This window comes from Bos taurus, chromosome 24 (assembly GCF_002263795.3).
Source record: "Bos taurus isolate L1 Dominette 01449 registration number 42190680 breed Hereford chromosome 24, ARS-UCD2.0, whole genome shotgun sequence".
NCBI lineage: Eukaryota > Metazoa > Chordata > Mammalia > Artiodactyla > Bovidae > Bos > Bos taurus.
In genome coordinates this window covers 1,011,582-1,032,636 of record NC_037351.1, presented here as the reverse complement: position 1 = coordinate 1,032,636, position 21,055 = coordinate 1,011,582, and the positions used below count along the sequence as shown (strand labels likewise).

Sequence of the window (21,055 nt, the reverse complement as noted above, 5' to 3'; positions counted from 1 at the left end):
TTGGTCTCTGGTTCCTCTGCCTTTTCTAAAACCAGCTTGAACTGGAAATTCATGGTTCACATATTGCTGAAGCCTGGCTTGGAGAATTTTTGAGCATTACTTTACTAGCGTGTGAGATGAGTGCAATTGTGCAGTAGTTTGAGCACTCTTTGGCATTGCCTTTCTTTGAGATTGGAATGAAAACTGACCTTTTCCAGTCCTGTGGCCACTGCTGACTTTTCCAAATTTGCTGGCACTTTCACGGCATCATCTTTCAGGATTTGAAATAGCTCAACTGGAATTCCATCACCTCCACTAGCTTTGTTCGTAGTGATGCTTTCTAAGGCCCACTTGACTTCACATTCCAGGATGTCCGGCTCTAGGTCACTGATCACACCATCGTGATTATCTGGGTCGTGAAGATCTTTTTCGTACAGTTCTTCTGTGTATTCTTGCCACCTCTTCCTAATATCTTCTGCTTCTGTTAGGTCCATACCATTTCTGTCCTTTATTGAGCCCATCTTTGCATGAAATGTTCCCTTGGTATCTCTAATTTTCTTGAAGAGATCTCTAGTCTTTCCCATTCTGTTGTTTTCCTCTATTTCTTTGCATAAGAACAGCCTTATTGATTCCAAATTCCGACCAGCTATAACAAGACTCCAAAGAGTAGTTTGATTCCATTTTATTCTTTAGCTAACCCTTTGAAACTCTCCACAAGAAATTATTAACTGCATTTTTTCCCATTTTGATAGAATAGTTGAAACATCTATGGCTCATTACAAAGCAGTAATTGAATGAGTGGTTTAAAGGAAACTATGAATGCTCTAAAACTATGAACACTCTACATTGATCTAAACAGCCGGATTCCAAACAACCTGAAATTCTTTTTCAAGTTATCAGGATTTCCTGAGTACGGTTGAAGTTGCATGTAGCAAAAAAATAAATGCCATGTATATGTGTACCCACTCATATTCATGCACACACACATTTTTTGTGGTTGACTTAAATTCTTTCAGAATTTAAGAATTCAGAATTCTATGAGAAGCTAGAATAAATTACCCCTCACAAATATATTAGTTTTAAATTATGAACTTGCTATAATGTGAGAGCCTTAAGTGGTGAATTGGAAAAAAAAAAAAAACTTATTCTAGTTTTTCCCGCCACCCCCCCTCTATCTTTACCATCTGGGGGTGACTCAGATGGTAAAGAATCTGCCTGCAATGCAGGAAACCCAGGTTTGATCCCTGGGCCAGGAAGATCCCCCTGTAGAAGGGAATAGCAACCCACTCCAGTATTCTTGCCTGGAGAATCCCATGGACAGAGGAGCCTGGTGGGCTACAGCCCATGGGGTCACAAAGAGTTGGACAGGACTGAGTGACCAACATTTTCACTTTAAGTGGTGAATTGAAAAAAAAAAAAAACCTTATTTTTGTAATTACATTTTTCTCTTTTATAATAAAGGTACTTAATCATTCTTCTTTAAAATGTATTTCTACTCAAGGAATGAAATATGATGTGTTTTAGTGAAGCTGGGATCTTCTGAATCCAGATGTATGTTAGAGGGTGTGGCAGTACAGAGACTTTTTGTTTAACTTCACTAACCATCGAGTCCTGGAGAAGGAAATGACAACCTACTCCAGTACTCTTGCCTGGAATATTCCATGGACAGAGGAGCCTGGTAGGCTACAGTCCATGGGGCCACAAGGAGTCGGTCACGACTGAGCGACTTCACTTAAGACTTTCACCTGTTGAGATAAAGAATGCATTTCTCTCAAGGGAGAGTTCCATGAAAGCAAAGCAAAGAAAGCATCAATAAGAAATCATAAATGTTAAAATTGTCCTATAAAAGATATATTTAAAGATGGATTTTTACAAGATTCATTTTTTGGTGGTAGTTTTTTTAACTGATCACTACAATTTGTTGTTCTTTAGTTGCTAAGTTGTATCCAACTCTTTTGCAGCCCCATGGACTGTAGCCTGCCAGGCACAATCTTCAAAGTTCTTTTTTGCTCATTGACTCCCTAAAATAATTTTGGAAATGTATTCATTCACACAGTTTGTGTTGACAGCAGTTTTTATTGTAAGTGTAGATAATTACAAATGATGCATCTTTGGCATTTAAGTAAGTGTTTACATTTAAAAACAGAACTGTGACATCACTCTTTCATATGCATGGAATGGCATTTAAATTCCACCATTTGATAACCTGTCATCCATTTTTAAAAATACATAAGGAAGCTCTTCAATATTTAAAAATTTGCCTTTTTGCTAAATTATAATTTTTGAGAGGTAAAACAACTTTCGTGAAGATATATAACAAAGATGTGACAAAATTTTTTTTCAAGTAATTAAGACGGAAGATATGGTGTGAAAGATATTAAGAGCTGCTCAGAGTATTTCAGGACCTATGTGTTTAGAGGCGATTTAACATAGTAATGTTAGGGTGGGATATCTGGGTTATATATAAAAGTGGTTAAAGCCTGTAGGACAATAAACTACACCCTTTAGGGTTGTTGGGAGTGGTTATGTAGCTGGAGTACAACGTCAGCTGTTGAGAGTGGTTCCAGCTTGTTGGTGTTAACGATGTCAGTTGAAAATCATTATCTAGCCGGTTGGTGTAAACAATGTCTGCTGTTGACAATGGTTATCTAGTTGGTTGGTGTAACAGTGTCAGCTGTTGAGGGTGGTTATCTAGCTGGACACTCAAGAGTGTCACGCTATTGTGGCAAAAGGCGCTGGCCACCAGCTTCATTCGTCACCCGGTGCGCACGGGCGAGGCGCACAGGTTGCGCACTGCGCTAAGGTGGGCCAGGTTCTCATGCCGCAAGGCCCTCAGTGCCCTCCATCTGGCTCTCAAGAAGGCCTCCTCAGGGGGGCACAGGGGCCGGGCAGCATCCGCCGCACTCCAGACCAACAGGTCAGCGCCTCGGTCCAGGAGCGCTCAGGAAAGGCCTGCTTCCAGCCTAGCTTGGACCAAACGGCTTCCGCTCGGGCCTTCCCCGCCCAGGGACGTCATTGGTCGCCGACGGAGTTGGGCCACTAAACGCCGCCACCTCCCTCTCACGCCCTCGCCGCAGAATGACGTCACCGGGCTCTGTCGCGCCAGGGGCGGGGCCTTGGAAGCCTCCGCCCCCCGCGCCTCACCTTCGCGGTGGCATCATCATCGGGCCCCGACAAGTGGTGACGCCATCAGGCCTCGACGCACGGTGGAGGGGCAGGGCGCGCGGGCGGTGCCTCAGCCGGGTTGGCGCTGAGGGGAGAGGGCGGGGAAAGGCGGTGAACCGATAGGGATCGGGGAGGGGCGGGAAGGTGGCGGCCAGAGGATGGCGGACCAGATCCCTCTGTACCCGGTGCGCAGCGCGGCGGCCGTGGCCGCGGCCAACCGTAAACGCGCGGCCTACTTCAGCTCAGCGGGGCCCGGGCCGGGGGCCGACAGGCCCAGCAGGTAACGACGGGGCCGCCCCAGCCTCCCGCCCCGGCGCCCTTCCTCGCCGGCCCAACAGGGGCCGCCCAGGCGCGCCCGGACCTGGGCAGGGCGTCTGCGCTGCGAGAGGTCCCCCGCCTCGGACCGCCCCGGCCCGGCTCGGCGGAGAGAGGGGGCTGTCTCGGGTTCAGGGACTGCTGCCTCTATCAGCGCAGGCAGCATGGGTCCCACGGCGCCCGTCTAGCAGTTGTTAGTCTCCGAAACTTGAGCGTCTCCGGAAGATCGTGAAGATGGCAGACACAACTAGTCAGGCTTAGAAATGCAGACCTTGTTGGGAGTCACTTCACAAGTGGAAGACCACGTGAAGACATTTCAGTTTGTTTCCTGAGAACACTTTTTACTTAAACATATCTACAAAGTACCTTTTGTTGACAAGAATTTTTGCTCTTTAACAATGGGAAAACGGAGATTCAGAAAGGTTGAATTGTTTCATGTGAGCACAGTTATTAAAGTGGTAGAATATAAAAGTGGAGACCTTTGATTTAAAATGGAAATCTCATACCCTAGTTGGATTTAGTTCGTATTTAACTTCTTACCCAAACGGAAGACTACCCCTATGATACATATGGTACATATGATATGATATGGTTAAGGAAAGAAACCTATAAAAAGGGGAAATAGTTGTTAAATTTTTATTTCTGAAGGATTGTAGAAGCAATTTGCCTTTAGCACACAGAAGAGGTATGGATTTTAGTACCCGGTTGCTTCAGGATTCAAGTTTTAGAATAATTTTTGGTTTGTGCTGTTTGAGAGGCCATATAGTCGGTGGCTCAGATGGTAAAGTGTCTGTCTACAATGCGGGAGACCCGGGTTCAATCCTTGGGTTGGGAAGATCCCCTGGAGAAGGAAATGGCAACCCACTCCAGTACTATTGCCTGAAAAATCCCATGGACAGAGGAGCCTGGCAGGCTACAGTCCATGGGGTCGCAAAGAGTCGGACATGACTGAGCGACTTCACTTTCTCACTTTATAGTCAAAAGAGTACTTATTATAATGTTTCAGAGCTGACTTGAATCTTGGTTCATTTACATACTAGCTGTTTGATCTTCGTTAACTTAAACTGTAAGCCCTAATTTTGTCTGCTGTAAAATGGGGGCAATATTTTTTCTTGTAGAATTGTTGAGGGTACCGGAGGAGTTAGTAAGGAGCCCATTTTTAGTGTTCGGCCCTGAAATGGAGAGGTATGGTTTCTCCTTTCTTCCCTGTCATTACCTATAAGAGTAACTGTGTTAGTAGTCTTCTAAATAGTTGATTTTAGGAGATATTTTTGAAAATGTGCCATCTCTTTCACAATAGATTTCCCTCAAAGTTCTCATCTGCCGGTTTTTGCCTTATACATTTTAAAGCTTCCCTGGTGGCTCACACGGTAAAAGCGTCTGCCTACAATGCGGGAGACCCAGGTTCAATCCCTGGGTCGGGTAGATTCCCTGGAGAAAGAAATGGTAACCCACTCCTGTACTATTGCCTGGAAAATCCCATGGATGGAGGAGCCTAGTAGGCTACAGTACATGGGGTCACAGAGTCGGACATGATTGAGCGACTTCACTGAATGTGGTATATATACGTTTAGGATCCCTATGTCTTCAGGCAGATATTTCTTTTATTGTTGTCTCTGGTAACTTTTTGCTCTGGAGTCTCCTTTAGTAGACTAGTGTAGCCACTTCTGCTTTTTGTGGATAAATGTTTGCATCGTATTAGCATTCAACCTATCTGTGTTGAATTTGAAGTGGGTTGCAGCTGGATCATGTTTTTCCATTATTCAGTCTGCCAATCTCTGTCTTTTGGTTGGTATATTTAGGCCATTCAAGGTGATTATTGATACATTAGTGTTTAAGTGTGCCACTTTATTAATCTGTTTTTCTGTTTCTTATCTTTCTCTTCTTGCCTTCCTTTTGCTTGAATGTTTTTGTGATATCGCTATAGTGTTTTTTAGGGTAGGCCTTTGTATAGTTTTTGTAGTGTTTGCTCTGGGTATCACCGTAGTGTATTGATACCAGTATTTACTATATGGAGTGATTTGTGGAAACTTGTTTTCCACAAATTTTGGTTCCTTTACTTCGCTTTCCCCCCATGCAATTTAAATGTCATGTCCTTATATATGTATGTGTGTTTGTTGGATTGTGTTGTAAAATGTATTTTTTAGATAAAAAAAAGTTTGCAGGTCACTATAGTTAAATTAGACTGGCAAATAAAAGCACAAATTAACTTCACAAAAAATCATGTCCTGAGTATCTGATGGTGTTAAACTTTTTGTTTAAATTATCAAGTATGGTTTATAAGACTTGTGATGAAAGGATAGCTTATTGAACGTACCCATATTTTTACTCGTTTTTTTCTTCCTTATTGCTGTTCCAGGTTTCTCTTTTTTTTAATTTCCTTTTTGTTTTAGGACCTTCCTATAGGCAGTCTTAAGATTTCATATTATGATGTCTTTATTTCTCCTTTATTTCTGAAAGATAGTTTTTATTGGATAGAGAATTCTTGTTGATATATCTTAGTACCTGAAAACTCTTGTTCCACTTCCTTTCAGCTTTCATAGTTTCTGATTAGAAGTCCGCTGTCATTCAAATTGATGTTCTCCATAGGTAATGCATCATTTTTCTTTGGCTGCTTTCAAGTTTTTTCTTTGTCTTTAGTTTTCAAAGGTTTAATTATGAAGTATCTTGGTATGATTTCTTTGAGTTTAACTTGTTTGGTAGCCGCTAAGCTTCTTGAATCTGTTGGGTTTTGTGTCACCAAATTTAGGGAGTTTTTAGTAATAATTTCTTCAAGCACTCTTTCATGCACACCTCTCTCTTATCCACATTCAGGACTCCAGTGATACAGATGCTGGATCTTTTATTAGTTTTACCTAATTCTTTTAGGCTTTTTTCCCCCCCATGTCTATTCTCTGTGTTCAGACTGTGTAAATACTATTTATTTGTTCTTAATTTCCCTAATTCTGTCATCTGTCATTTTCACTCTACTAAGTGACTTTCACTTTCACATAGATCCCATCCAGTGAGGTTTTGTTTCTAATGTTGTATTTTTAAGTTTTATAATTTCCATTTGTTTGAAGAGAATTTGAAATTGATTGTTGAAGCATTTTTATGTTTGGTGCTTGAAATAATTGTTACACCATTCTATATCTGAGTTAATCTTAGGATTGATGTCAGTTGGTTGTCTTTTCTAATTCACATTGTCAGTGTTTTGATTCTTTGGATGATGGATAGTTTTTGATTGTTTCCTTGATACTTTTTTTTTAATATTAGGAGATTGCGGGCCATATTGGTATCTTTAATTCTGGCAGATGATAACCCTGTTTAGATTTAGCACATAGGTCCTGGCCTGCCTTTGTTGGCCTCAGTTCCAACGACAGTTTAATTCACAGGGCCTCTGTGCTGATTTTTGGTCTGTTGGTTTATGTCGTGCTACCAGAACTCTTACTTGTCTCTCTCTATGCTGCCGAGGAGAAGGGATTTCCCCAGGCTCAGGGTCTCTTGGTGAGAGGTGATGGTGTCATCCCATGTGGATGATGAGACTCTGTTGGATGGACAGTGGCTGTAGCTGTCTCCTCTCCATCTGTGCCCCCTGACTTCCCTGGTGTGTCTTGGTGGGAGAGGAGATTCAGCACCACTGTGGCCAAGAGGCTCTGTGTGGCTGAATCGTTATTGCTTGTGCCCATGGCTGCTGTGGCAACTTGAGGAAGATGAGAAGAATTTCAGGCCATGGATAGAAGCCATTTCCTGAGTGGCTGTTTCTGTGTTTGTTGATGCTGCCTGCCCCGGCCTCACCCCACCCTCCCACCCCGACTCCAGTGAGAGAGGGGAGTCTCAGGCTCATGGGACATGGAGACATCAAGGAAGGCCTTGATATCTGAGGCCTCTAACCTCTTTTTGTGGCAGGGGCCCTAACCAGTGCTACTTGGATGCCCCCGTGTCCCTGGGTGGGATGTGGGAGTCTCAGGCTGGTGGGGTGGGACAGTACCTCCTAAGGCCACTTGTCAGTCTTGTCTTGCTGGTGGTGGACTCTCAGGGGAGCGAGGGCCTTCCTGGGCTGCCTTTTCTTGCTAGGATGGAGTAGGCTGTGCTGGGCCTGTGTCCTTCTGTTGGGTGGGGTCTCATAAGGTGTCCTCCCATTGTGTTCCTCTGGTTCTGGGTCCCCAGTCCGCCCAGCTCTCTTCCTCTCATTGCTGTATTCTCACCACCCTCCAGAGCTCTCCTGGTTGGCTCTTGCTTTATTTCCAGGTTCGTATTGATTGATAGTTGTTTTTAGGGAAGAGAAACAGAGAGAAATGGATTGTGACTTAAAAGTTGTATTCCTGTATTATTTTGTGAAGTTGGTTTTGGTTGTATTTTATCATGGTGACATTTATGTATAGTTTAAAAAGTTAACTGGTGGTGAAAGGCTTATGATAGTCACTGTTGCTCTCTACCAGTCACCTTCTCCCCAGCCTCTCATTCCACTGGCAGTTACTTTGTACTCCTTTAACTATTTCTTGTATTTACAAATCTCCATTATTACAGTGACTGTATTCCTGACTTGTGTCAACATCTGAAATGACTTGACTTCTAATTCAGTTCAGTTCAGTCACTCAGTTGTGTCTGACTCTTTGTGACCCCATGGACTGCAGCATGCCAGGCTTCCCTGTCCATCACCAACTCCCAGAGTTTGCTCAAACTCATGTCCATCACATCGGTGATGCCATCCAACCATCTCATCCTCTGTCGCCCCCTTCTCCTCCCACCTTCAATCTTTCCCAGCATCAGGGTCTTTTCCAATGAGTCAGTTCTTCACATCAGGTGGCCTTCTAATACCTTCCTTGATTTCATCCCTAGCCAGAACAGAACAAGATGCTCCTGCCAGGCTCATACAGCACCCTGCTTCCCCTCACAGCACAGAGTGCACTTGACTAATTGCTCATCTTCTCATTAGACCTTAAATTCCATGAGTAGAGTGGCAGTGATGGCCAGACTTTACCCTGATTCCTGGCCCCAGGAGATGAGTGGGGAAGTGTTTTCTTCTCTTTCCCTTTCTGGAAGACATTTTGTAAAGTTGGTGTTACTTCTTTAAATGTTTGGTAGAATTTTCCAGTGAAACCATCTGGACCTGGAGATTTCTTTTTAGGGTGTTTCAATTTAAAATTCAGTTTTTTGAATAGTTATTGAGCTATTCAAAGGATCTGTTTTATATTTGGTGAATGGTGATAGTTTGCGCTCATGACCAGTTGGTTCATTTTAGCTAAGTTGCTGTATTTACGTGTATAGACTTGTTTGTAGTATTCCCCTATTTTCTTTTTGCTGTTATTTCATTCAGATGTTGGTGGTTTGTGCCTTCACTTTTTTTTGTTGTTGTTCGTTCTTGCTAGAGATTTGATCTTTTCAAAGATCCATCTTTTACTTTACTTATGTTTTACTAGTTTTCTTTTTCCAACTTCATTAATTTCTTTGTTTACATTATATTCATTTTTCTCTTCTCATTTCTTAAGGTGAGATCTTGGATTATTAATTAGAGACTTTTCTTCTTTTTTAATGTAAATACTTATTGCTGTAAATTTCCCTCTTGGCACTGACTTACCTGTGTCCAACAAATTTTTGTGTTTTGATTTTCTCTGAGACATCCTCTCTGACCAGTGGATTGTTTAGAAGTGACTTTGGAAAATTTACTGTTATCTGCTAGCATGATTTTTTTTGTGATCAAAGAACACAATTTGTATGATTTCAGTTATTCTAAATTTGGTGCAGTTTGTTTTGTGACTGAGGATATGATCTATATCAGTAGAAATCCTGGGGCTCCTGAAAAGAAAGTACTTTGTGCTGTTGTTGGGTGAAATGTTCTGAAATGCAGTTAGAGCCTGTTACTTAATGGTGCTGAGTTCTCCTCTCCTTGCTGGTTTACTGTCTGGTTGCTGAGGGTGGATAGTTGAAGTCTCTTAACTGTAATTATGGATTTGTCTGTTTCTCCTTGTAGTTTTATCAGTTTTTGCTTCACATATTTTGCAGGTCTATTTTTGGTGCATTCATGTTGGAATTGCTTATATTCTTGATGGACTGACATTTTTATTATTATGAAATTTCCTTGTCTGTCACTAGTAACTTTTTTGCTCTGATGTTTGCTTTACTGACATTATTATAGCCACTCCTGCTTTTTTTGGATTGATATTTGCCTGGCACATAATTTTCCATCCTTTTACTTTCAACCTGCTTTTAGTAAAGTGAGTTTCTCTTCGTTGATATGTGGTTGGTTATACTTTTTATCCACTCTGCCGTCGTGTGTCCTTAGGCTGATGCATTTAGAACATTTACATTCAGTGTAGTGATTGATCAGTTACGGCTTACACCTGCCATTTTACTTTCTGTTTTCTGTCTTTTGTTTCTCTCTTTTCTTTTTCCTGCCTTTTTTAACAGTCACTTGAGCATTTTTTAGAATTCCATTTTGATTTACTTGTGGTGTTTTACATGGGTCTCTTTGTATGAACACTGTAGCAGTAGTTCTACATGTTATGTTACACATGCATAACTCATCACTGTGTGCTCCTGTTGATATTTCGTCAATTTGAGTAAAGTGTATAATAAAATAAAAAGTAAAGTGTATACCTTACATCCTTTTATTCCCACCACTGGTAATGTAACTATGGGCATACCTTGTTTTATTGTGCTTTGCAGGATTGTGGTTTTTTTTTTTTTTTTTTTTTAACAAATTGAAGGTTTGTGGCAACCCTGCATTGTCAGTTGATGGTTAGCATTTTTAAGCAATAAAGTTTTTTTCAGTTAAGGCATGTACTTTTTTTAATACATAATGCTATTGCACACTTGGTAGACTTCAATACATTGTGAACATAACTTTTGTATGTACCAGAAAACCAAAAAATTTATTTGACTCACTTTATTACCATATTTGCTTTATTCCAGTGGTCTGGAACTGAACCTACAGTATCTCTGAGGTATGCTTGTGTCGTGTAAAATTATATGTAAGTTTTACATATACGAAAGTAGTTATGTATTTCCCTTACATACAATTAGAACTGCTCATCAATGTTAGAAGTTTTGCTTTATCTCTCAAACATAATTTAGAAAACATAAGAGGAGAGGGACACCTTATTATAATATTTTTGCTACTTCTGTTGTTCTCTTATTTCCTGGTATACCAAAACTATTTTCTTGTTTCTGTTCTAAGAATTCCTTGGCTATACTTTGAGGATGGGTCTGCCGAAAACAAATCTCTTAGTTTTTCTTCATCTGAGGATGTCTTATTTCCCTTTCATTCTGTAAGGATATTTTCATCATATATGCAGTTTCAGGTTGACAGTTCTCTCAGCACTTGAAAAATGTTATGTCACTTCTTTTTGGGTTCCATGATTTCTGATGAGAAATCTGATGTCATTGGAATGATTTCCATTGTTGGTGCAGTATTTCTCACTAATTTCAAGCTTTGTCTTTGGTTTTCAGTAGTTTGATTTTTTATGGGCCTTAGCACAGATTTGAGTTTATACTGTTTCACTTAGTTTCTTGAATCTTTTGTCAGTTAGAAGTTTTCAGCATTTATTTATTTGAATGCTTATATTTGGACAATCTTTCATCTCTTCTGCTGATACTCTAGTGACATCTTGTGAGAGCTTTTCTTTTAGTCCCACTTGGTCAGGAGTTCTGTTCATTTTCTGTTGAGATTGGGTGATTGGGTGATTTCTGTTGTTCCATCTTCAAGCTCATTGATTTTTTTCTCTGTCTCCTTCATTCTGCTGCTGAGCCTGTCCATTCAGTTTTTAAGTCTTATTTTTTTTCTAGTTTCAAATTTTCTAGTTGATTCTAATTCATATTAGCTCTTTCTTTGCTTAGTTTTTCTAATATTTTCTTATGTTTCAAGCATGTTTGTATTGCCCATTGAAACACTTTGATGATGACTGTTTTAAAACTCCTGTTAGATAATTTCAGCATCTGAATCTTTTTCATGTTAGTATCTTTTGAGTCTCTTCTCATTCAGGTTGAGGTTTATTGGGTTTTGGTATGAGTGATTTTGGTTGTATCCTGGACAACACCAACTGGACAATAGTTGGTGTTGTGCTCTAAAGCTGTGGACCTTATTTAATTGAGAAGGAAATGGCAACCCACTCCGGTACTTTTACCTGGAAAATTCCATGGATGGAGGGGCCTGATAAGCTACAGTCCATGGGGTTGCAAAGAGTCGGACACGACAGAGCGACTTCACTTTCTTTCTTTCTGTAGTTCCTTTTGGAGAAGGAAATGGCAACCCACTTCAGTGTTCTTGCCTGGAGAATCACATGGACGGAGGGTCCTGGTGGGTTACAGTCTATGGGTTGCAAACAGTCAGACACGACTAAGCAACTAACACATACACACACACACACACACACACACACACACACCTTATTTAAGTCTTCTGTTTTATCAGTCTCTTTTAAAAAGAGACTCATGCTGAGAACAGATGGCTATTGTCTGATTATCTCTAAAATATTAGTGTGTTTCTTGGTAGAGGAAATACAATTTTTTTTTCAGTGTTTTCTCATTGAGTGTCTACACACATTTTTCTATGAATCTAAAAAGTTTTACAATTATTATGATAATAGATATTTTACTGTTTTCCTTTTCTGTGATGGTCTGTAATTAAAAGCTTTTTTTAAAGTACAGAATGATTCTTAAGATAGCATTTATCAAAGTACCCAGGTCCAGGATTCCTTGGAATCAGAGACATATTCTTATAATACATAGCAGTTCCTTTAAAAGAACTATTTCATGCAAGTTTATAAAATTCTTTATACTTAACCAAAATAGAAATATTTTTCTTAACTTTCTAAACTGACAGTATTAGCACGAAGATAGAGTTGGTGATTGGAATAGCACCTTTTGGGCAGCTGGAGTATGTGTCCTTAGCTTAACTGTCCTGCTTGTCTGTAAATTTCTGGATTGGCATTTACATACATTAAATATTGTACCATTAATTCTGGAGGCTAGTGGTAAAGAATTCGCCTGCCAGTGTAGGAGACAGAAACATGGGTTCAATCCCTGGGTCAGGAATATCCCCTGGAGGAGGAAATGGCAACTCAACCCAGTATTCTTGTCTAGAAATTCCCATAGACCTAGGAGCCTGATGGGCTATAGGGGGTTGCAAAGAGTTACATGACTGAGGTGACTTAGCATGTATGCACCATTAACTAATTCAGAAGTTTGTCTCAATATATGTATAGTGTTGGTGTAATTTCTTATTCAAGAAATTGGTGTTCAGTTTTTATAGAACATTCTATAAGAGGAATCATAGGTCAGTAAAGCCTGACTGTTGTCCTTGTTGCTTATTTTTGCTCCTGATGTCAAGGCATGCTGCTCCAGCACTGGTCCTTTAATTTTTTTTTGTTTTTTAAAACTATTCCCCTGTTCATCTCCTCTGCTGTTGTAGGAGGAAAGGAGTTCTAATTTCTCACTAGTTCATACAGTTTTGCTGCTTATTAATGACTCATCGCAACACAGTTGAACTTGGAAGCTGTACCTGATGAAGAAAATATACATTTTTTATAGCATTTCATTGCCTTGTTTTTCTGCTTTATTAACATGTAGGCAGAGAGGGAGTGTTTATTTTTCTTAAAGAAGGTTTAAGCAGTAGGCATATTTTAAGTGTTTTTCTCCCTTTAATATCAGTCGACTTCTCAGAAATGTTTCTCATCAAAATGGAAACAATAAGGCTGTTGGACTTAAGATAAAAATGTGAGTTTAAGATAGTTATTGTGCTGACCTACTTTTACTTGGATACATGTAAATTATGTGCCTTCCAGTACTTGAATGTTTTGTTGAAAGTTCCTGGTTTTTTAAACCTTTGGCCGCCGTGGAGAGAGCTGTCGTCAGTTCTTAGCATGGTGGACTCTTGGGTTGGGGATTATCCATTCTGTCCTTTGTTCACATTGTTTTTACTCATTTAAAAAAAATATGTTTCCAGAATTATACTTAATTGCTGGAAACGTTGATTTTTCTTGAGTGACAAACCAATTAAGTGTGTATGACACCAGGCAACAAAGACACTTAAGATTCTCTGCTTATCTTGTCTCTGAAAAAATCCATTATTCATCATCTTATTGTTTTTAAATACTGAGGTAAAATTTTCAATACAATAGGAAAATTGCTTTGGAAATGGAATAAATTGCTTGCCAGTTCAAAGGCTCACTTTCTGAAGTTGAGGTTACTAAACATGATGCTGCTTATATTCATTATCTTTCAGACTCTCATTGTACTGCTTTTCTAGCATTAAACATGATAAGATTGTGACTTTTGCTAAAATGCAGCATAATCACTAAAAGAATTTAATGAAAAAGACTAAAAATCTCATTTTGTATACTATGTTATAATATCTGTAAGTGGTGGTTTGAATTTTAATTGCAATTTGTATAAATATCCATTTTCTGGTTGACTTTTAAAAGAGGTGCTTTTACACAAAAGTAAGAAAAAGGAATTTTTGAGAGGAAAAATATTAATTCTGTTTCAGATTGTGTACTTTTTGCCTAAATCATCTAAAGTGATAGGTGGCTTGCTTTAAGGATATTCCATGGTGGAATTGAGAGTAATTGGAGTTGTTTGTGGATTCGATGAGAGATGAAGACAAGTATCCCTTTGATTAGGGGAGTGAAGTGTTCAAGACGGGTGTCAGTATTGACTGCTGCTTCTCCAGACATTTGCTTTAAGCAGAGGTCTTCTGCCTTCTTGGTTTTAGTGATGATATGGTATTCCATCATGAGTTAAGCAGCTTTAATTGTTGATATGAAGGTTTTTCCATGCGTTTTAGGTGACTAGCATAGCATGGTGATCATCATCTTTGTAGATATATCTTACATATATTTTTAATTTTCATGAGATAATTAGAACCTGTGGTTAAAGTTAAATTACATTATAAAAAAAGAAAAAGGCTTTTGATGCATCTTCACAAATTATTCTCCCAAAAGTTGTTCACTTTCTTATAGCAATTAAGAGTGCCTGGTTATCCAAGACTGTTGGCTATGCCAGATGTTAAGAATTAATTTTTTTCAGTTATTTTAATTTGCATGTTTTAAGAGTCCTTTTTGAAAACGAAAATCATTCCCAGGCTTGAAAACTTTCATTGCCTTCCTCTGCTCACTGAGCACTTCATTTTCGTTCCCCAGACCATGAGGCTCACTCACTCCAGCCACACTGGCTCTCTCCCCTCCTGCGGTCCTCCAAGCTCCACAGCCCCTTCTCTGCCTTCCTAGACCTTCGTGTGGTTGGCTGCTTTTCATCCAGGTGTCGCTTGTTGAGACTCAGCTTCCTTGATGATCCAGGAAAACCCTTCCTGTCACTTCCAGTCTTATCACTTCCTTAATTGTCTTCCTAGCACTTTTCCCATTCAGTGTCTGTGAGTCCCTGAGCTGTGTATCGCAGGGGCTTTGTTGCCTCTCTGCTTCTGTACCCGCGGGGACACTGCTAGCACGTAGTGGGCACTCGAGTGTGTGTTGAAAGCGTTGGAGTTCCTAATGTGGTGGAACGTGATTTTTTTAGTTGTTTTTTTTTCCTTTGTGAATTGTCTTTGCTCATCTGTCGTTTGAGGCATTTGCTTTTTTATCGATTTGGGAGAACTGCCTATATAGCATTGTTTTTCTGTTATACGCTGCATTTATTCCCCCTAGTTGCTTGTTTCTTTTAAGATGTTCTTCTTTGATAATGCAGATTACAGATCTACATTGTACCTGGCCATAGTAAGGACTCAATAAACATCAGCCATCCGTTTCCCTGAGCTTCTAGTCTAAGAGGCCTTCAGGGGTTCTTTCCCCAATATTCTGGCTGTCCAATTGAGCAGCCCACTCCCCATATTCACTCTCTTGAGTGAATTTGCCCTGTGTGTCAGGGTGCAGACTCTCTCTGTGGCAGCCAGCAGGACGACAAGAGGAAAGGGCCTCATGGTAAGTTCAGGCAAGACCGCATTGTAGGAATTAGCTTGGCAGGCTGGGGGGTGTGCGTAGTGATGAGGGAATATCCATCTGCCAGTGGTTTCTTGGCTGCCAGGGAGCAGGGTGTTATCAACAATAACTATAGAAAAAAATTTTTTTAATTATACTATTGTTTTATTGACTGTGCTGAAGCCTTTGACTGTGTGGACACAACAAACTGGAAGAATTCTTAAAGAGGAGGCAATACCAGACCACCTTACTTGACTTCTGAGAAACATGTATGCAGGACAAGAAACAACAGTTAGAACCAAACATGCAACAACAGACTGGTTCAAAATTGGAAAAGGAGTACATCAAGGCTATTCATTGTCATCCTGCTTATTTAACTTATATGCGGAGTACATCATGAGAAACGCTGGGCTGCATGATCACAAGCTGGAATCAAGATTGCTGGGAGAAGTATCAACAACCTCACATAGGCTGATAATACCACTCTAATGGCAGAAAGCAAAGATGAACTAAAGAGCCTCTTGATGAGGGTGAAAGAGGAGAGTGAAAAAGCTGGCTTAAAAGTCAGCATTCAAAAACTAAGATCATGGCATCCAGTCCCATCACTTTATGGCAAATAGTTGGGGAAACAGTAACAGATTTTATTTTCTTGGGCTCCAAAATCACTGTGGATGGTGACTGCAGCCATGAAATTAAAAGACACTCCTTGGAAGAAAAGCTATGACAAACCTAGACAGCATATTAAAAAGCAGAGACATCACTTTGCCAACAAAGGTCCATCTACTGAAAACAATGGTTTTTCCAGTGGTCATGTATGGATCAGAGTGTTGGACTGTAAAGAAGGCTGAGTGCTGAAGAATTGATGCTTTCAAACTGTGGTGTTGGAGATGACTCCTTGAGAGTCCTTGGACAGCAAGGCAATCCAACCAGTCAATCCTGAAGGAAATCAACCCTGAATATTCATTGGAAGGCCTGATGCTGAAATTGAAGCTCCAGTACTTTGGCCACCTGATGCAAATAGCTGACTCTTTGGAAAAGACCCTGATGCTGGAAAAGATTGAGGACAGGAGGAGAAGGGAACAACAGAGGGTGAGATGGTTGGATGGCATCATCAACTCAGTGGACATGAGTTTGAGCAAGCTCCAGGAGATGGTGAAGGGCAGGGAAGCCTGGTGTGCTGCAGTCCATGGGGTCACAAATAATTAGACATAACTTAGTGACTAAACAACAAAAGGCATAGGTAATATGAGTTACAACCTAAGCATTTTTGTTGTTGTTCAGTCACTAAGTCATGTTGATGTTTCTCTCGGAAATCTTGATTCCAGCTTGTGAGTCATCCAGCCTGGCATTTTGCATGATGTCCTCAGCATATAAGTTAAATAAGCAGGGTGACAGTATACAGCCTTGACAGACTCCTTTCCCAGTTTTGAACCAGTCCATTGTTTCATGTCTGGTTCTCACTGTTGCTTCTTATCCTGCATACAGGTTTCTCAGGAGACAGGTAAGGTGGTCTGGTAGTCCCATCTCTTTTCAGAATTTTTCCACAGTTTGTTGTGTTCACACAGTCAAAGGCTTCAGTGTAGTCAATGAAGCAAAAGTAGTTCCCTTGCTTTTCTGTGATCCAGCAGATGTTGGCAATTTGACCCCTGGTTCCTCTGCCTTTTCTATCTAAATCCAGCTTGTACATCTGGATGTTCTTGGTTCATGTGGCTTAATATGAGGAGAAAAGAAAAGTGTAGTTAGTAGAACTGGGCCAGCTCTTACCCTGAGTGAAACCCTTACTGTAGACAGGAGACAGCTTGCCCCACCTCAGTGCTCTGATCTTTCCTCTCTCCAGGTACCAGCTGGAGGATGAGTCTGCCCACTTGGATGAAATGCCACTGATGATGTCTGAAGAGGGCTTTGAGAACGACGAAAGTGATTACCACACTTTACCACGAGCTAGGATCACCCGAAGAAAGAGAGGCCTGGAGTGGTTTGTCTGCGGGGGATGGAAGTTCCTCTGTACCAGGTTTGTCTCCCTTCGCTGCCTAACCTCCTGCTCAGCGAGGTTACATTGTTATTTATAAGCTTAGCTTCTCAGCACATTTGTTTCCATGTCAAACTAAAGAAGCCACTCTAAATGACTTCCTGGACAGTGTAAATAACCTTAGTCAAAACCAAACAGTGCTAATCCAAAAGGGACAGAAAGCCAAATTCACTTTTCTTGTCAGATGATTTAATGTTTAAACCCTGCAGAAGGAAATGGCAACCCACTCCAGTATTCTTGCCTGGAGGATTCCATGGATAGAGGAGCCTGGCGAGCCCCAGTGCATGGGATCGTGAAATGTTGGACACGACTGAGTGACTAACACTTTAAAAGATGGAGACAGTGACTCTGTAATTAATACATGGTAGAATTGATTTTTGTCACTGTATTGATATTTGTAAATTGATACTTATAAATTGTGTTCCTTTCTTTTCCATCTATAATTTTATACGTACCCCATGGCCTCTGTGGAGGATTGGTTCTAGGACCCCTGAAAAGTGAGAGTGATAATCACTCACAGGTGTCCAACTCTTTTCGACCCTGGTCTGTAGCCCACCAGGCTCCTCTGTTCATGGATTCCTCCAGGGAAGAATACTGGAGTGGATAGCCATTCCCTTCTGCAGGGGATCTTCCTGACCCTGGGATCAAACCCAGGTCTCCTGTGTTGTGTTTACCGTCTGAGCCTCCAGGGAAGCCCTCTAGGAGCCCTGCAGTTACCAATCAATGGATGCGCAAGTCTCTTACATAAAATAGCCTAGTATTTGCACACAGCTACACACATCTTCCTATATACTTCCTTGTTAGTATTTTTGTTTTTTCAGTTAAACATATGTATTTTTTCAGATTTTTTCTATTATAGGTTACTATAAGGTATTGAATATAGTCCCTGTGTTGTATTCTTGTTGTTTATCTGTTTTATATATAGTAGTATGTATACGTTTATCCCAAACTCCGAATTTACCCCCTTCCTTGCCAACCCCTGCTATCCTCTTTGGTAACCTTAAGTTTGTCTTCTGTATCTGTGATTCTGTTTTGTAAATAAGTTCATTTGCATCATTGTTCAGCTTTTGCATATATGCACTATCACATGATATTTGTCTTTCTCTGACTGACTTCACTTAATATGATAATCTCTAGGTCCATTCATGTTGCTACAGATGGTATTATTTCATCCTTTTTTATGGCTGAGTAATATTTCATTGTATATATGTCCCACATCTTTATCCATTCCTCTGTCAGTGGACACTTTGGTTGCTTCCATGTCTTTGCTATTGTAAACAGTGCTGCAGTGAACATTGGTGTGCATGTATCTTTCTGAATTAGAGTTTGCTCCGGATACATGCCCAGGAGTGAGACTGCTGGATCATATGGTGATGGTAGTTTTTAAGGAACTTCCATACTGTTCTCTCTGAGTGTCTCTGGTGGCTCAGATGGTAAAGAATCTGCCTGCAGTTCCATACTGTTCTCCCTGAGCATCTCCAGCGGCTCAAACAGTGAAGAATCTGTCCACAGTGCAGGATACCTGGGCATGATCCCTGGGTTGGAAAGATCCCCTGGAGAAGGGAATGGCAGTCCACTCCAGTACTCTTGCCTGGAGAATTCCTTGGACAGAGGAACCTGGTGGGCCACAGTCCATGGGGTCGTAGAGTCAGACACGACTGAGCGACTTTCAGTATACTCTTCTCCCTAGTGGATGTACCGATTTACATTCCTACCAGCAGTGTCGGTTCCTTTTTCTCCACACGCCCTCCAGCATTTATTATTTATAGACTTTTTAATGATGGCCCTTCTCACTAGTGTGAGGTACCTGTGGTACCTTTTATAAATCTGTTTTGAACTGGATTGGTCTAAGACAGTTGTGTCAGACCCAGAAGCAGGGTCTAGAGATAGAGGTTGAGCGTTGTTGTAATTATTATGATAGTGGAAGCCCCTCAACGATGACTCTCCTAAAAGCATCAGTAGGCGTGTGGCATAGGCCTATGACAGGGAAAGGAGGGGTGGGTACCTTGGGGAAAAGGACAGTTTTGGAAAGGAAGGCTTATACTCCTTTTTTTTAGGCGGCAGAAAAAATAAGGGAGGAACAGTGAAATCATGTTGGAGAAGATGACTTTTATCCTTGATTGGGACCATTCGTTCATTTAAGTTAGAAGGTGTCTGGGATACAGATGAGGGCTAAAAACAAGAGAAAGTTGGTCATGCTTTGGTAGAGATCATCAGTAATCAACAAAGGAAGATCAATAATCATGCATTTGTATCAAACCTAGCATAATTCTATTACTGTTTGTCCATCAGGGAGAGGCTTGGCCATTACAACACCAGCTGTGGAAGCGAGGCGGTGGTTATGGTGGGAACGGGGGCCAGTGTTGTCGGTTGAGGAGACAGCTGCAGTGGATGGGTTTGGGTGGAACTGTCTGATGGTGTGACATGTGTTCTTCATTAGTGTGGGGTGGAGAAAGGAGTCGGACTTGACCCCATGGTGCCGTCTGAGGTGCACGTTCTCACCATGGTTGAAGCCAAGAACTGAGAGTCCCTGTCATGAGAGTTAAGGGGAAAGCTAGGAGTTGAAGAAGAGTCTGACTTGACGAGCCAAAGCCCTTCCTCCCTCTTTGCCCCATGGACTGGGAGAAGTGCTAGGACTGGGCCTTGTGGTCTCCATGCAGTAGGTCCGGATTTGCCATCTGCCAGTAGAGAACACCCCCCAAAGGAATCCTGCAGTGGAAATGAGCGTCTGTTATGCGTGGACGATCCCTGGGTGACAGTGTTTCTGAAGACTGAGGGCATGGGGGCAGGCACGGACAGACAGGCAGCTGTGAGGATACAGTGTGGCCTCGTGTCTGCAGTGTGGGCTCCACGAAGGAGGCCTGTGCTGTAGAAGTGGCGACTTATCCGTCCCGGTCAGACATTTGCCAGGAATTGTGAGCATTAACAACACTGAGTATACTGTTGAGTTATTTTTGGTCTCTTACAGGGTTTTGTTTTTACCAAATGGAACATAGGCACATTCGGGATTTCATTTGCAGTATTCCTTTTCTTACTGAAGATATATTTGAAAATATAGATGTTAGCAGCAAAAACACCCATGTTTTGGGGAAATTAAAACAGCTGAGTAACATACACTCGACATGTATGTAAAGTCTTTATCTTAAGAAATGGTGATCCAGTGGGCACAGCTGACTGAGCCATCGTGGCGGCTTTACTCATGAGTGTCTCTTTCCATGTGGACCAGAGTGACCTGAGACGTGACCACATTTCGTGTTCAGGAGACACCTGCTGCACCAGGAAATCGTTACAGAAATTAAAACTACCTTACAGGACAGAGTTTACGGTTAGCAACTTACATTGGTTTTATTTTCTTTATTTCTTATAGATTTCCAGTTTTGAATATTCGTTAACCTTTTTATTTACTAAATACCAGGGATTATAACTTCCCTGGTAGCTCAGATGGTAAAGAATCTACCTGCAATGCAGGAGACCTGGGTTTGATCCCTGGCTTGGGAAGATCCCCTGGAGAAGGAAATGGCTCCCCACTCCAGTATTCTTGCCTGGGGAATTCCATGGATAGAGGAGCCTGGCAGGCTACAGTCCATGGGTTGCAAAGAGTTGGACACAACTGAGTGACTAACACAATGACACGACATTATAAAATTGTGTTACTATAATTATTAGGTGGTGGATC

The 21,055-nt window shown here is 41.1% G+C and overlaps 1 protein-coding gene across 2 annotated transcripts in view; it reads left to right on the top strand.

The window, feature by feature from the left end:
- Positions 1-3,265: 3,265 nt before the first annotated feature.
- The window catches only part of ATP9B (ATPase phospholipid transporting 9B (putative)), a 150,298-nt gene continuing 132,508 nt past the window's right edge, over positions 3,266-21,055 (top strand). Inside the window, exons 1-2 of one of the 2 annotated variants that reach the window (XM_059880790.1) lie at positions 3,266-3,424; positions 17,188-17,361. In XM_059880790.1, the coding sequence (XP_059736773.1) occupies positions 3,303-3,424; positions 17,188-17,361 (296 nt within the window). In that variant the 5' untranslated portion in view covers positions 3,266-3,302. 2 annotated transcript variants of the gene reach the window in all.